The sequence below is a fragment of the Phyllostomus discolor genome, chromosome 4 (genome assembly GCF_004126475.2).
Source record: "Phyllostomus discolor isolate MPI-MPIP mPhyDis1 chromosome 4, mPhyDis1.pri.v3, whole genome shotgun sequence".
NCBI classification, from domain to species: domain Eukaryota; kingdom Metazoa; phylum Chordata; class Mammalia; order Chiroptera; family Phyllostomidae; genus Phyllostomus; species Phyllostomus discolor.
Window position 1 is genome coordinate 131,787,649 of NC_040906.2, and position 18,523 is coordinate 131,806,171.

The following is an 18,523-nucleotide window of genomic DNA, read 5'->3' on the forward strand; positions in this document are numbered from 1 at the left end:
ATATTCTATTTCTAACTTGGCAAAATGAGGCATCAAATGTGGACAGGTGATCCAAAAGATGGAGAACACCGTGCTAAGGAGTCTGGAGTTTTGTAAGGGACAGGGGCTGGTGTCAGTGATCAGAAGCAGCCTTGGCCACACCTGTTTCACTCTTCTCACTCAGGTTTGAGCTTACTCTTGCCTGAACAGTGAAATAAATCTGCTTGTAACTTAGAGATTCAAGATTTATGGACCAGAGCAAATTAAGAAATAGAGAAAATATATAGGAAAAATATGTAAGAAAAGGTTCCGAATAAATACACAAACATGGTGGGAATGGAATAGGCTGTGAGGCCAAAGGAAACACAGACACAACACACACAAACACACACAAATGAGCAGGAGAGTATTAGTGATTATTTCCTAAATGAAGCAGAGTGTGATTAACTCCATTTTCTACATCTAAAGTACATAAATAATTTTTAAGAGCAATATACTTAAAATATCTTAAATTGCCATCAATAGGATACTGATTAAATAAAATAGTACCTCATGCCATATAATATTAATAAGAGTAAAGTAAAACCATATGTGTTAATGTAGAATAATCTGCAATGGCAGATTAAATTAAAAAAAGGTATTCTATATGTACCTTGATAAAATTCCCATGTACAAGATTTCCTTTATTTTAGAGATGTGTTTTCAAATAGAAGGTAGGTATTCTGTACAATGACTTGTGGGAAACAGCTGATCATTTGCTGGGGAATTTCAACTGAAACCTTACCCACTGAAAAACACACTGATGAACACATAATTTATCACAAATTAAAAGACAATGAGAAAAATACTAGAAGAACTTTTGGCTAACCCCCTTTAAAACTTGTTACAAGTGACAGAACCTTTTCAGAAATCTCAGTAAGTACAGAAATACCCAGAAATCTCAGTAAATCTCTTTCCATTTTGGTACATTAACCTTTTTGATGTCAGAATCCACTATGTCTTGATTGGCATTAATGCAAATAGAAAAGCACATATAATATAATGTATATGATAAGCAAAAGGTAAATAATCTTATTATATAAAAATACCTGTATAAATGGCAGCTGACATTTGATGAAATACAAATGCATGCACACACATTATTTTCTTTAGTCATTTTTTTTCTGTTTCTAGAACTTCCTTTAGTCCTTCTTTTATGTTAGATATGATGGTGATTAATTCTTAGTTTTTCTTTATTCTAAGATGTTTTGATTCCTTCTTTTATTCTGTAACCATGTTTTCTTTCTTCATTTTAGCATTTTCATATATTTATAGGTGCTACAGCAAACACACAGCACTGCTCCCTTGCAGCGGTTATCCTCAGTCCCAACACAGTGGAGGGGAGTGTTTGCTATCTATATCACTCTCCTCTCTGTTCTTTTATCTCTCCCTTTCTCTGTGCCTGTCCCAAGAGTTCAGTTAGTGTTATGTTGCAAAACCACAGTATCCATTCCATACCCAGTCATGAGTTTGTTTTTCTTCAGTATTGATTCTAATTTTTAAAACTTACCTCAAATTTTTAAATTGACAAAAAAAGTTTGCTTGGATTTTTTTCCCTGCAGACCTCACACAAACTTTGTTTATCTACTCTTTAAGAAGCTTCATATATAACATCCTGCTCTGTGATGACCTAAGTGTTGTTTTCAATCAGCTCGGCCCGTGTTTCTCCTTTGCTCTTTTATCTTTACCCTGGAAACATAGACTTGGACATTAATCCAACAATGCTCTTTGGAGGCTGCTATCGGTGCATTGCAACATAGAGATACAATAAATAGGTCAGCTAAGTAAGATACATATCTATATCTCCAAATAAAACTGATTGTGAGGAAGTATGTCAAAATTCTTATATCTTGGTTCCTCATAGACATTGAGTATTGAATATTTGCAGAACAAATAAAATTACATTTAGAGTTTGCTTAAAATATTAGTAAAAAAGATTCCTAAAAACTCTACTGAACTATAATAATTTATATATATGGAAAAATGAGCTTTTAAAGGGCAGGGAAACAATAGATATTTCTAATACTAGGTATAGGAACTAAGAGCATAAAATATGAGACATTTCAAATAAGTAAAGAAATAACACTTTTAGATGAAATTTTGATAATAGTTCTTGGGAAAATTAATTATACTTTTGAAAAACAATCAAATTCCTGTCTTCTTTCATTATAACAAATATTCACTATGAGTTAAGGTATTAAAAGTATTGTCAAGCCTAAAATTGTGGTAGATGAAAATGTGAAAAAATGATTTAAATAATGCTGTATGAAAGCACATTCTAAGGAGGAATAAAAAGAGTCATTAAAAAGGTTAAAAAGTTGGGATGGGAGTAAAAGATAGAAAATTGTACTGCAACAACAATTTCAATAAAAATTTTAAAAAAGGTTAAAAAAACCTAAACATTTTACAGTTTATTAATTTTATAAAGTAACAGTAGCTAAGCTGTAGACAATATTTGCAATTTTTCAAATATTGGATTATTAATAGTGGGTTTTATTAATAATTTTCAATAATATGTGCTAACCAAGGAAAAAGGGAAGCAAGCCTAAAGAAAACTACTATTAATTAAAGACTATGCATAGACAAGGCATAAAGAAGATATACAAATGGAAAATAATCATATGTAAAGGTGATGAATCTTTATAGTAACCTAGGAAAATGTAAATTAAAATAATCACATGCTATATTTTCCTCATCAAATTAGTCAACACTTAAAAATGTTCATTAACTTCATAAGATCTAGGAAAGTCAGTATGCTCATACTCTCATTAAATAAGTGTAGTTTTTTTGAAATCCTTTTAGTTGGAATTATTTTTAGCTATTAAAAGGACTGTGTCAGGACTCTATGAATTATAATGGAATGTTCCTAAGATATACAAAGTGATACAAAAAGTCGCTGAATAAGGAGGATAATCGGATCATTTTCCTATACAAAAAATTAGAAAAAATCTAGGTAATTTTAACAATTGTTCTCATAGCATTGGATATAAATATAAATATATATATATAAATTCATTTATAAAAAATATATTTATGTAGCCCTGGCCAGGTAGCTCAGCTGCTTAGATTGTTGTTTCTATATGCTAAGGCTGCTATTTGATCCTGGGTCAGTGCACGTAAAGAATCAACCAGTGAGTGAAAAAATAAGTGGAACAACAAATTGATGACTCTCTTTCTCCTCCTCTCTCTCTAAAAATCAATAAGTGAAATTTTAAAATGTATATTTATTTACATATTTCATCCCGAAGATGAATGCCACATCTATACTACCAAGAGATAATTTTTAGAGGATACTACAGGCAATAAATGCAATAGTGCCAAAAAAATATATGCTTTATCTATCAGGAAATTTATTAATTAAAACATTTTCCTTTTCACATCATATATGGCTCTCACTGTCTAGAACCAAATCAACATAATATCAACAATTTAATTAAGCTTTAAAAATAATGTATTAGAAAAATGTGCTAATTTATTTATATGAATTACTTAGTTCAATCCCCACAATAGCCTAAGAGGTGTTTACTATGATCACTCTCATTGAATAGTTAAATGATGATTTTAAAATATAAGTACAGAATTTGTTCAAGAACACACAGCAGGTAAGTAGGAAAATAGAGATCAACCCTTTTTTTCCCTAATGCATTTAACTACCTCATCACTCCCATTATTTACTGAGTATCTACCACATCTTACATGCTTCACCATACAATGACACTGTGATGTATCTGTATGAACTATATTTTTTCTGAGAGACAAGAGGCAGGAGAGAGACAGATGAATTTAAATAAAAGATCCATAGTCCTACAATGCTAAAGGCTGTTTTTAGTCCCTATGCTTCATGCCTTTAGCATGTAACTCCCAGTCAGAGAGATTTGGAAGAACTCTCCACTTTTCAGGAAGGCTCATGAGGTTCTCATCCACCAAGAAAAGTGTCGAACTTCAGGTAATCAACATTTCTCCACAGATGAGGCATGCCACATAAAATACCGCATGTCAGGTATAATACACCAGGCTCCTGAAGATTGGAAGACAGATACTGAGGGTATTTATAGGCATGGATGTTTGTTACATGTGCCCACCTCTTCACACACCTATCTAGTATTTATTTTTTCTTGTGGTATCTGGATCATTTATTCTCTCATCCCTACACATGCACAGACATTTGTGTATTCTAAGACCTTAAAGGGGGAATCAGGCTGCAAGTCATAAGCCTTCTGAGGTCCTTTTGTCAAAGACCACACCCAGGATTTAGTTTAATGAGGGCTCTAGGTTGCAGAAGTTTATGATAAGAGAGAGCGGGGGGAAGGCAAAAGGAGGCTGTTATTTTTGTTTGGAGTGACAGAAAAATTCCTAAACAAGACGGTGAGGGACAAGGTAGTTAAATAATTAATAATCAAAGAAGCGACTTTGAAACCTACAGCAAGTGCAGGGTCTGGCACAAGTAGCATCCCTTTTTTATTACAAAATCATAAGAATGCAATTCTGTAACATAACAATATCTTACTCAAGCACATCATATGGCATTTTAGGTGAAATGTTCAAATAAGTGCCCATCAGTAAATGAATGCATCAAAAAACCATGGTACATTTTCATGATGGAATATTATGTAACAGAAAGAAATAAGGAGCTGCTACCCTTTTTGACAGCATAGATGGTCTGGAGAGCATTACGGTAAGTGAAATAAGCCAGATGGTGAAAGACAAATACCATATGATCTCACCTATAAGTGGAAGCTAATGAAAAAAAAAAACAAGCAAGCAAAATATAACCAGAAACATTGAAATAAAGAACAAACTGACAGTAACCAGAGGCGAAATGGGAGGGGATAATGGGGAGGGAATGGGGGAGGGTTTTCAGGAAGATGTATGAAGAACACATGGACAAAACCAAAGGGGGTGGGATCAAGAGGGGTAAGTTTAGTTGCTGGGGTTGGGGAGAGTTGTGGCGGGGGGGGCAAAATGAAGACAACTGTACTTAACTCAGTATAAAAAAAAAGTGAAAAAAACTAGATATTATTACACCCATATTATTACTGTATCAACCACACTCAGGCAGGCATTACTTCTGTTGGACCCTGTAGTTTGGTTTTCTTTTAAACCACTTCATATTTAATCAAAATATCAAAATGATAAAACTTACATTAATCTTGATCTCGCATCTGGAGCTAGTCCATTCTGTATCACATGAACACCGATGCTCATTAATGAGATCTGTGTATCTGAAACAGACAATGACACTTTAAGTAAGACATTAAACATTAGAGTTTAACTATTTAGAATTGCTCTTTTCCAGTTCAGCTTTAAAAAAAAGATGCACATTCCCATGAATAACAGACTAGTCAGCCTTCAGTGTTAATGGACTGAAAAAACAAATCAATTCTTATTTTTGCCATCTTACCCATGGCAGTGAAAAGAAAGAAGAGTTCTAAAAGGTCTACAGAATGTCTAGGGCTTATGTAGGAAACTGAAGTCAGCTATAGCTGAACTCCATTGCAATGAGCTACACATCTTCGTCTTCTCTTCTCTGCTTACATAGTGGCAGGATGAGGAAAAAAAGTAATAATAATGCTGTGAAGACAGCTTGATGCATCTGAGAGCCATTCTTTGCCACTTGCATCTCCTAGAAATATCCTCTCTGTATTTGCATAAAACTATTTTCTACCCATGAGCAGAAGTTATTACACAATTCCATAAAGAGAGCCACAAAATTCCTTACATGCACGTAGGGATGAAAACACAGATTATTTAGGAACATTTTAAATACTAAGTGTGTGGTATTATCCCTCCACAGAGCAAATAATAAAATGTCTCCTTATCCTACCTGGTACCTCTATTACTTTGAGCAGTTAACTTTATGTACATTAAGTCCAATTAACATATATTTATTGCTTTTTCCTAATAAGTATAAATAAAAGAAAAACAGAGAAAATATATCAGTACATTATGTTAAGTAGGATAGGCAGGATCTGTCATCTTAACTGTACTTAGCTCTAGTATTATGAAAGACTATAATTAAAATTAACTTTACTTGCTCTTGATATTATCTTAAATATTGAGTTAAATTTACCTTCTTAGATTAAATAATAGAAAATAAAAATAGCTACCTTCCACACAGACAAGGATTAGAGAGGCAATCTTTTGCATTTGTTTCACAGTGTGTTCCAAAAAAGCCGCCCTTGCAGTCACGGATATAATGATTGACAAGATCAATACAAGCTCCATCACGGAGACAGGGCTTTAATACACATTTGTCTATATCTACTTCACAGTTGATGCCTATATTAGAAGAGACAGGACAAGACAAAACATGAGACTATTTAAATGCAAAACACAAAAGCTTGTTCATTATGATAAACATCACCAAGAAATCAAGACTCCTTTCCCATAAAGACAAGTTGATACCCTGCAGTAAAAAAACAAAGAACATATTTTAAGTTTAAACATGTTTAGGTATGAATTCTCAGACTACTAATTTAATGGGAATGAGACATATAAAGCATAAGCTTAATCTACTTAAAAGATTTGTTTTTAGTGTAAAGAATTGTTTTTTGAAAATATTAGTGAAGTAATGAATTATATCAAGTTCTCACTATAAATATTAATTCATATATTTCTGTAATGATCCTTGAAAGTCAAACATTTATTACCTACAGGAACTAAGTTTGAATTGTTCTAAATTTGGTCCTGGTGAGTCTATTAATGAGCTATCTGAAAGTTCTAAATTTGTCTAACTTTGGCTAAATACCTAGTGTTTTCAAAGGCCACGTTTTGAATATTTATTAAGCACCTAACATGTGCTATCTTTGTGTTCAAGTAAAAGTGCCAAAAATAAAAAATTAAAAGAACAACCCTGTTAATCCAGATACATGTACACATATCAGGGAGACAATATTTATAGATAGAAAACATCTAGAGAAAGGCATAAGCCCAGCTTAATGGAAAGCCTGGCTGTGTTTCAGGATTCACATGTTAGAGATATTATGAAAAGTAGAGAATCATTATAAAATTTTTAGAGTAATCCCTTTGTTCATTGTGCCTATCTGCACAGTGCACCTGTGAACAAAAACTGTCATTACTTATGTGCCAGGCCCTGTGCTAAAGGCTTTACATACATTATTATAACTAATGTTCATCGAACATGGATATAGATATTAATCTTAACTCTCTCTATTGTGTAAATAGGGTTTGGGAAGTTTAACTTATTCTTCCAGATCGGATAGGCTATTACAGCCAAAAAGGATTCAAATTGTGTTCTCCCTGACTTACACTTCTGATCCTGGATTGAATGGACTGTCCTGCAGCTACTACATGTTCATAAATTGTTTTGTTGCATAGTATGATGTACACTGTTAAAAACAAGACAATGGGCCCCAAATGGAGTCACTTATGCTAAGCCTCATGTCACCAAACTGACAATTATAGTTTTAGCTTCAGACAGACTCCATTTCTGGGAAACCAATGAATCAGAAATAGACAGATCAGCACTAGTTAGATAATCTGCCTGATAGACAGATGCCATTCCCTAAAGAAAAGTACTGGCATACCTGGGAGGTATTGCAGGCTTGGTTCCAGACCACAGAAATAAAGGGAGTAGTGCAATTAAATGAGACACACAAATCTTCTAGTTCAGTGCATATGTTAGGTTCACATTCCAATGTAGTTTGTTGTGTGCAATAATCACATTATGTGTAAAATATAATAATGTATATATGTAATTAGAATACTTTATGCTGAAAATGTTAACTACCATCTGAGTCTTCAGCAAGTCATAATCTTTGTGCTGGTGGAGGGTGGTACTTCTATGTTGATGGATGCTGAATAATTGGGGTGGTTGTTGCTGAAGGTTGTAGTGGTTGTAGTAATTTATTAAACAATGAAGTGTGCCACATTGATTGATTCTACATTTCATGAATGATTTCTCTGTAGAATGTGATGATGTTTGACATTTTACCCACAGTAGAACTTCTTTAAAAATTGGAGTCAGTCCTCTCAAACCCTTCCATAGTTTCATCAACTAAGCTTATGTAATATTCCCAATCTTATTGTTATCTAGATTATCTTTATTGCATCTTTACCAGGAATATATTTCATTTTAGGAAACAACTTTCTTTGCTCATCAACAAGAAGCAGCTCCTCATGCATTAATGAGAATGCATCAACCTCATCATGTGATTACAGCAATTCAGTCACTTTTAATTCTAGTTCTCTTGCTCTTCCTACCACATCTGCAATTACTTCCTCTACTTAAGTTTTAAACCCCTCAAAGTCACCCATGAGGGTTGTGGTCAACTTCCACCAAATGCCTGTTAATGTTAATATTTTACCTCTTCCCATGTATCACAAATGTTTTTAATGGCACCTAGAATCATGAACCCTTTCCAGAAGAATTTCAATTTACTTTGTCCAGATCTAACAGAGAAATCACTATCTATGGCATCTGTAGTCTTACCAAAAGCATTTCATCAATAATAAGATTTGAAAGTTGAAATTTCTCTGAATGGATGTGGTGTCAGCAAGCATCAAAACAACATTAATCTCACTGTACATCTCCATCAGAACTCTTGAGTGACCTGTTTCATCACCAATGGACTGTAATATTTTAAAAGAAAATGTTTTCAGAGTAGTAGATCTCAACAGTGGGCTTAAAAATATTCAGTATATCATGTAATCAAATATGTTGTCATTCAGTCTTTGTTGTTCCATTTGTAGAGCACAGGTAGACAGGTAGAGTAGATATATAATAATTCTTAAAGGCCTTAGGATTTTCAGTATGGTAAATAAGCATTATTTTAAGTTGGAGACAACTGAAAATAACAAGGTGCATTATTAGCCCCTTACATAAAAGTCAGTCTGCCTTTTGAAGCTAGGCTCTGACTTTTCCTTTTCAGCTATGAAGGTCTTATATGACATCAGCTTCCTATAGAAATCTGAATTGTGTACTCTGAAACCCTAGTGTTCATGTAGTCAGCTTCATTATCTTAGCTAGATTTCTGGGTAATGGGCTACAGCTTCTACATCAACCTTACCTTTCACTTTTATGATATGGATACGGCTTCTTTCTTTAAACCTCCAGAACCAACCTTTCCTAACTTCAAACTTTTCTTCAGTAGCTTCCTCACCTCTCTCATTCTTGATAGAATTGGAGACAATTAGGGCCTTTCTTTGGATTAGGTTTTGGCCGAAGGAAATGTTTTGGCTGGATTGATCCATCCAGACCACTAAATTTTTCTCCACATCAGCAATAAGGATGTTTGGCTTTCCTATCATTTGTGTGTGTTTACTGGAGTAGCACTTTTAATTTCTTTCAAAAACTCCTCCGTTGTATTCATAGCTTGGCTAATTGTTTGGTTTAAGAGGCCTAGCTTTTAGCTTATCTCGGTTTTGACATGCCTTTCTAATTTATCAATTTCTAGCTTTTTATTTAATGTGAACAATGTGTGACCCTTCCTTTCACATTAACACTTAGAGGACATTATCTGGTTATTAACTGGCCTAATTTAAGTTGTGTGTCAGGAAACAGGAAGGCCCAAGGAGAGAGATGGAGGAACAGCTGATCAGTGCAGCAGTCAGAACCCACACATCTTACATGGGCACAGTTTGTGGTGCTCCTAAACAATTATAATAGTAACATCAAAGATAACTGATCACAAATCACCATAACAAATATAATAATGAAAATGTTTGAAATATTGCAAGAATTACCAAAATGTAACATAGACACATGGAATGAGCAAATGCTGTTGGAAAAATTATGCCAATAGGATTTTCTCAATGCCGGGTTGCCACAAAACTCCGATTTGTAAAAAGAGCCATATCTGTGAAACACAATAAAGCAAAACACAATAGATCAAGGTACTTCTTTAACTTAGCAATAATAAACCCACTTTTTTGCTTAGTATAATTCTTTATTCCTACTGTCTTTTGGCTACAAAAGTCATTCAATCACACAGCTCCCTCAGAGCTCCTATTTATCTGCTAGATTGGATGCTGCCCAATTCAAATAGTTTTTTTTTCAAATAAACTCATAATTTTTAATATGCTTAAGTTTATATTTTAACAGCTCCAATCAGAAAACTATGTTCTTGTAGCCAAGAACATAATATCTGATTGGGAATAAAGATAAGCTTACAAAAGAATACACTACTACAATGCTTATAAAAACAGTTACATAGCAGCTAGATGGAAATAAAGATAAATTTATAAATAAATACTTATTACCATGAAAAATAAATACATAATAATAGTTGATATTTGGAGACCTTATTACATACCAAGTACTGTTAAACACTATGTAAATCAACTCATTTGAATTTTACAATAATATTCTGGTGTGGAAATTATTTTCTCCATTTTATGGAATAAAACAAAATGAAGCACAGGCTGACAGTTAGTAAATGGCAGAGCCCACATTGTTAGTCATCTCTGATACCACCTTTCTACACTTTAATGCTGGCCCCACATGGTATATGCCCTAATGAGAGAGCAAATTGAGTGCATTGGCTGTTTAAAGGACAAAGAAGTAAAGTCCGTGTGTGAGAGTGCCATGAAAGTTTTAATGACCATAGAGGAAAGAAACCTGAGTAAATTTAGTAAAAGAGTTTGAAAGAGTACCCTGGCATTATGTGTTAGCTAGACATCTCAGTATTTCTTTGAATACCAGGAAAAGAGTTGGGGGATGGTGGTAGGGGCAGACAGGCAGCCATTTCACAAGGTGATATCATAAATTAACTTTACTAAATTATACCGTAGCAGAACTGTCTGTTCAAGTGAATGTTATTTAGAACAGTCACACTGGGAGAGTCTGTGATTTATTACAAATGAAGCTTCCAGTACAAAAAAGAAATGAAAATTTTCCTTAAAGATTATCAGTTTTTGAGTCATAATTCAATTATATACAGCTTACTTTTTTTACCATAATTGTTATTAACTATCTAGAGCTTTGCACATTAATAATACTATAAAGAAATGATGTTTGTAAATTGGTCAAAATGCAGCAATATTTAAAAGGACCATCGAGATTTAGGTGTAGGATGTGGTTTAAACAAGCATACTAGCAACTTAGGTTAGGCTATTAATAATAGAAAATAAGGAACCCCTTTCCTTGACTCTTAGTGGACCATGACACACAGGTTTATTTCCCATGCATATTCCAAGCCCAGGTGAGTCACAGATTTCCTTTATCTTCATTCTGGGACACACACAGGTTAATGGAGCATCCTTTATCCAGGACATGGTCATCATTGCTGAAGAGGGAAAGGGGCCCATGGCAAAGTCACTGGTTCTTAAGCCTCCTGCCAATATTCCATATTCCATATAAATTATATGGCCAAGCCCCACATATAATTTACCAGGAAAGGGTAGATATTTGTGACAATGGTAGTATTTAGTAGAGATACATTAAACATTTAAGCTTCTCATTTATAAATGAGGGTTATTTATTAGTCCATCTTAGGTTTATTGGTATACTAAATTAAAACAATGTATATCAAACAACTAGCCCATGGTCTGACATATTTAACATTTGATTAGTGTCAGATTCCTGTTAAAAATATCACAACTACCTTATAGTAAATGAGTAATTGTTCATTATTTTAATTAAGAAAATGAGTGAAAAGTATTTATAGGACCATGTAGAATGCTGTTAGAATACTGATAAAAATGTTGGTTAAAATAGATGGCTAATTTACCAAAGAAGTATAGGGACCGGGGTAAAAATAAAAGAGAATTTGGACTAGATGCTTGCAATTTAGAGACAGGAGACTTGACAAGATACAATCAAACCATTCTATAGGGTACAAGCCTGTCTCAGTTTAACAAAAGAAAACATTACCACCATTACCTTAGGAGGGTTTTTTTCCCCTAATGCTTTATTCATTAGTTGAATTATGTTTATAATTTGACTCCTAAGTAACCTCCAGAAAGAATAAGAATGTAATAATTAGCTATTCTGCACATTTTGGTCCCTGTAAACCAGTATGTTTTCATTTTTGACACCATATCCTTTAGCATAATACAAGTAAGTTTTCCTTTCTTAGCTTTTTAACTGCATTTTATTCTACCCTCACTCTTGACTACTTTGCTGTAGTTACACTGACCCCCTTGGGTTTTTCTCAAAAACTTTGTTCTTCTTCCTAGAATGCTCTTTTACCAATATCTACATAAATCATTCTTTCATTTTCTCAGGTCTTCATTCAGATATCATTTTCTCAGTGAGGCCTATTGAGCGACACTGTTTGAAATTGCATCCTATTCCTCTTCCACCATTATCCAGTTTTATGTTTTTCCCTATTGCAAGAAATTTTCTTCTAGCATTCTATGAAATTTACTCATTTATCTATTTCTTTTTGCCTGTCTTCCACATTACAAACTGAGCTCCCTGAGGGTATGGATTTTGTCTCTCTAGTCATGCCTCATTGATTCAAATTTTTGTTAAATAAATAAATTATTGTTAAATCTGTGTGTGTTTCTATTTTGTTTTACACACATTATTGATTTTGTTTTTCCTCAGAAGTCTCTGCTCCTTCCTGAGCAAGAACAAAACAGTTCTCTAAAATCTGGACAAACTCATGGTTGTTGCCATGTGAGAATCGGAATCTGGAATGAGGTGTGCCCTCTGTGGTGTGTGCCTGAGGGCTTGTGCTGTCTGTGCAGCCAAGGGGAACCATTTTCTTGAATCTCTACCTTTTCCCCTTCAAGCAAAGCAACTTCCATATTTAAAAAAGAAATAAATATGAATAGGGTGATAGACTTTGGTTCAAAATATGTCCCATACATAATTGCCAGCCCTAAAAAAGGAGGGAATACTGTTTGTGGAAGCAGGATGTTGGGGGCATTGAGTGAAGTGAGCTGAATAGAGAAAAATACTGTATGATAAGTGTCACCAGTATGCAGAATCTGAAAAAAAAGGTCAAACACATAGAAACAAAGAAGAAAAAACCTTGGTTCCCAAGGTCTCTGAGGTGAGAGAAATAAGTTGTTGTACAAACTTTCAGTTGTAAGGTGAATAAGGTTTAAGGAACTAATGTATAAATTGGTGACTATAGTTGCTAATACTGTATTGTATAATTGAAAATTGTTAAGAGAATAAAATTTAAAATATTCTCAAACAGAAAGATAAAAAGATAAACATTCTGAGGTGATGTATGTATTAATTGACTAGATAGGAGAAATCCTTTCATAATGTATATACATATATGACATCATTATGTTGTCAACTTTAAATACCTACAATTTTATATGTCAACTATACCTTAATAAAGCTGAAGAAATTGTATATTACCACAACAAATGGAAAACCATTATGTTCCTGAAATGAAAAGTAAACAAAAAATAAATAAAACAAAAACATTACCAACCCATCTAAGCTTTAAATTCCTCCTTTTTAAACTGTGGATTAAGATATCTATGTTGTAGTATGATTGAGAGATGTAGAGAATATATATATTCATTTCTAGTAGCACTGATAAATGACATTTATAGTTCATTATAACAATATGACCTCTTATTTTCTTTATAGGATTAAAATGAGAATGTTATGACATTGTCACCATGAATCCATGCAGTGCTAAAAGAAATGATTTTTTAGGACTTATAAGGTATTACCAAAGGCTTGCTCAATCTTAGTCTCAGGTGTTTGCCCCCATTGCCTTATTTCAGATACTTGTTAGTACTCATTAATGTACCCAATACATACTTATTGAGCATCTACTTTTTAAAAATTTTTATTTATTTCTTTTTAGAGAGGGGAAGAAGAGAGAAAGAGAGAGAGAGAGAAACATCAATGTGCGGTTGCTGGGGGCCATGGCATGTAACCCAGGCATGTGCCCTGACTGGGAATTGAACCTGCAACACTTTGATTCACAGCCCACGCTCAATCCACTGAGCTACGCCAGCCAGGGCGAGCATCTACTTTTGTCTCCTTCCATAGTTCATTTGACCTAGCGTGCACTAGCGCAGCATGACTCCAACACAGTGTAACAGGTGTTTCTAAGTAATTTAATGATGGACATTGTGGATACTTTTTGTTATGTCTAACATTATTCTTTCATGTTATCCTCCTGCCTGCTTTGGGGGTATAGTAATGGTATACATTTGAAATAATGGTATACATTTGAAATAATGGTATACATTTGAAATAAATTTCTGTTAGTGGTTCTAAAATTAAAGGACTTGATTTCATTAATAGCATAGTTCACTCCTTTTCTTCCTCCCTCCTTTCTTTCCCTTCCTCCCTTCCTCCCTCCCTCCCTCCCTCCCTTCCTTCCTTCCTTCCTTCCTTCCTTCCTTCCTTCCTTCCTTCCTTCCTTCCTCCCCTCCTTCTTTCTCCTTCCTCCCTCCATTCCTTCCTTCCTTCTTTCCCTCTCTTTCTTCCTTTCTTTCCTTCTTTTTCTTTCTTTTCTGACTTTGAGAGTAGGTTTATTAAAGCAGAAGACAGTGAAACAAAGGAAGGGCTTAGGGTAGAAGAAGCCATAGGAAAGAGACTAGGTAGGGCTGCTTTGGCTCTCTAGAAACATTATAAAAAATAAGTAAAGCCAATTCAGGCTGCTGTTAGCTTACTGGGAAGTCAGAGAAAAGGGGGACTTGGAGACAGGTTCAGAGGTAAGCCTGGGATGAGCTGCCATTGTCTGCTGCTTGCCCACTTACCAGTATTGTGAGGGCCCTTAGAGTTTAGGAGAAAAATCTAAAGATGCTTTCCTGAGAAGGAAGAAAGGCATGGGCAGGATCTAGAGTCATCCTGAAGGCCACTCTTTTCCTAAGAAAAGTAGACAGCTACCTCTGAAATCCTGGGGACTTTCCATGCCTCTGCCTATGTCAAAACCCTCTTTACCAGATTGCCTCAACATCTACCTCTGTATTGGGTGTTTTTCACCAGATGTTAAAGAAACCTTTCAAAAATAAGCCATTACAGTATATAATGGGAAGCATGAGAAGCATGATCAGTACAATATTTACATGCATCAGTAATGTTATAATGGGAATAATAAACAGGGTGGGGCAAACATAGGTTTATGGTTGTGAATGAAGTTTATGTTTATAAACCTATAAACATAGGTTTATAGTTTGTTCTTGTATTATTATTTATTAATTATTTTATTACTTTCCATAGGTACAACTATAAACCTAATGTTGTCCCATCCTATATTTAAATAAGTATATCTCTATATTTATCAGTCTACCATCTATCTAACTAGCTTTTCTTCAGCCTCTGTGTCTTTCCTTTCTTTCCTACCTCTCTTTACACAACTTCTCCCAACTGGTCAGTTTTACATTTTGGACATGTTTTCCAAAATAACTTTTCTGATCCTTTTCATTTTTCATGTGTAATCCTAACAAAATACTCCCTATTGTCCCTATTGTGGACTCCCTATTGCCTCCTGAAATAAATGTAATCTGCTTAGCCTAAAACTAAATACTCTGGGTCAATCTTGCCTTTCTTATTATTTACCTGATATTACCAACTACTCTAGCACCTTGATTTACAAACCTGATTGAATAATAGAAATCATCTGTGGAGTTTTTAAAAATACAGATTTCCAAATATGAATCTCTGAGAAGTAGGCCTGACAAAATGTATTTTACAAAGTCTCTCACAATGATTCTACAGCACAGGTAGGTATGAGGACCGCTGCTTTTATCAACCTGGGTTAGAATTAAACATTGTATTTTCTTCCACCTATGGCTGCTCTTATAGTTCTATCTGGAATATCATTTCCAAAATGCTGCCTCTTTAAAGCCTGTTTTTCATTCAGGTCATATTAAAATTCTAACTCATTTCAAAATTTCCTCAGATATTACCTAATAAAAATTAGCTAACTACAAATTTCAGATTATCCTTAAAGCATATTTATAACTTTTTGTGCTGTCAATGATCATATAGTCTGCTTATCTACAGTTGAATACATCTAAATATTGGCAATATTTTGAAAAAGATTATAAGTTTAAATAATATGATGATACTTATGAATTACCTAATCAAATTTTTAGAGACACACAATAACCACAAAATTAATAGACTAAAGAAGTAAAGACTACAAATTAAAATTAACACTTCTAACCATAATGAATTACAAAATAAAATAGTATAACAAGGTCTTCTTTAAATGAAAATGAGAATTTTATAATAAGATATTTCATTGTTTACAAGACTTAAATTAAAAATAAGTTCAACTATTATATAAAATGTTTTCAATTAGTCAGTTCACCATATGGCATTCTTTAAGCAATAATCTAGGAAAACATGAAGTTTTGTTATTTAAAAATAAGTCAATAACAAATTATGAGACATTCAACACAAGTAAGAATAGTCAAACTATCAATGTGAAAAATAGTGGAAGAGTTGGGCATTCATTGGACAGGACCAACAGCAGTCTATTATAGCTGGTCCATCAGGAACCTGGTGTGGGTAGACCAGAGATCATACATAACTTCCCTCCTCAATGCATGACTCTTGCAATATCAGCTCTCCCTCAGTTCACAGTATGGCTGTATGGGGAAACTCCTCCCCCAATACCATCTGAAGAAGGACGTGAACTTGGTTCATGCATGGGTTGACTTGGTATATGGATATAAACTTAAAATGCACTGCTGCTTCCTTACAGCCTCTCAGATATATATCGGGAAGATAAAGGTAAAGGGAAATTCTCCCAATAGGCAAATCTTCTGTTAGAGAATATCATCATCTTTCAGTAGAAATAGAAGTGGGCCAAGATGAGAATATACATGAATTTATAGATAGTAGCAAATAACCTTGTTGGTTTATCCCTGGGCTAGAAGAAAAGTCCTATGACAATTTAGGTCTGGGAAATTTGAGAGAGAGACATACAGGTTGACTAATGGAAGTGAGCATGAAGTGTAAATGTCTCCACAATGCATTTAATGTTCACCACAAAATATCTGCAACAATACATGAACTAAACAACCACATAGAAAGAACTCAGCCAGTTAAAATCAGTCATATGTCTTCAGCAACTAAAATAGGCATAAACAGAGTTCACAGAGTAGCAGATACGGAAGCCATGCTATGTACCAAAACTGATCTATCTAGCTAAGAATAAAAACCAAAGCTATCAGTCAGCTGGTAGACAGCAGATTACATTGGACTGAAGCAACAGTGTGATTCATTTTGACTAAAATTGGCACATATTCCGGTTATTAGAATACAATTTTTGTCTCTCCTGTCAACAGGGTTTCCACTAGCCAGCACTGCTACTGAAGGTTAATGTTCTGGTGATCCACCAATATGAAACATCTCATAACATTTCAGTAGACCAAGGAAGGTTTTCTATAGGAAAACATCACAGTGATCATAAAGCCATGGAATCTAATCATTCTATTATATATTACACCATTTGAAAACTGCTAAGTGCAAATGAGGTGTCAACTTGGAGATGAGAGCTTGCAGGCATGGGGCATCATCTTATAGGATGTCATATATATTCTTAATAATCATATGGTGTTCTGTCTCCAGTAGGCACAATACATGGAACTGGGAACCAAAGCATGAAAGTGAGAGATGAACCACATACTCTATCTCTGATCCATTGGGAAACTGCTTTGCATTCCCCAAAATATAGCCTCCACAGAATTAAAGGTCCCAGGGGACCTATGTGAAGAAAAGAAATGCTTGCAGCAGGGGACACCAAAAGAGTCTCTCTTTTTTTAACATTTTTTAAGATTTTATTTTATTTATTTTTAGAGAGGGAAAGGAGGGAGATAGAGAGAGTGAGAGAGAAACATCAATGTGTGGTTGCTGGGGATCATGGCCAGCAACCCAGGTATGTACCCTGACTGGGAATAGAACCTGCAACACTTTGGTTTGCAACCCGCGCTCAATCCACTGAGCTATGCCAGCCAGGGCTAAGAGTCTCTTTTTAAATTCTATGGCTTCCATCTAGTCACTTTGGTGTCTTTTTGCTAAGAGAGAGTCAGGCAAGGAAGGAAGTCATTAACTTTATAGGACTTGCTGATGCTGATCATCAGAATGATGGAGGGTGTTGCTATAAAATGGGGTGAGGATGAAGCCATCTAGCATCAAGGTGACCTGCTGTGACATGCATCAATGCTTCTTTATCTAATGTTGTCAGAAAATGGACAAACACAGCAGCCACAGCATTTCTAGGGTATCTGAAATTTTGGACATAATGTTGTAAGTTTATTTCACCAGGTAATCCACTAATTAGCACATCTAGTAGCCAAAGAGAAGGGTAATATAAATTGTGTAGGAGAGGAGGATTGTATCAGCTGCAGGATCTAGACCAGATTCAGTGACAGCAGTTGTAGTTCTCCCCAGTAATCACTACCCTTTTATACCTTTACTCAGAAAAGTAGACAAATCAGAATTTAAGGACAGCAGTTTCCAGATGCAGTAAACTCATTTCTGAAAGTTGAGTCTGAGAGGCACAAAAGGATGACTATAGTAGATGAAGTGGTGAGTATCTCCATTCAGAACAGAGGAACTTATTTTTCCTGCAGTGGAAAAGTTACCTGCCACAGCTCAGAGGTG

The 18,523-nt window shown here is 34.5% G+C and overlaps 1 protein-coding gene across 1 annotated transcript in view; it reads right to left on the reverse strand.

The window, feature by feature from the left end:
- Positions 1–18,523, reverse strand: part of LOC118499946 (protein eyes shut homolog) — a 224,345-nt gene that overhangs the window by 151,613 nt on the left and 54,209 nt on the right. The window contains exons 3-4 of the mRNA XM_036022596.1: positions 6,126–6,297; positions 5,162–5,240 (exon numbers count right to left, since the gene is read on the reverse strand). Coding sequence (XP_035878489.1) covers positions 5,162–5,240; positions 6,126–6,297 — 251 coding nt within the window. The remainder of the gene's footprint in view (positions 1–5,161; positions 5,241–6,125; positions 6,298–18,523) is intronic.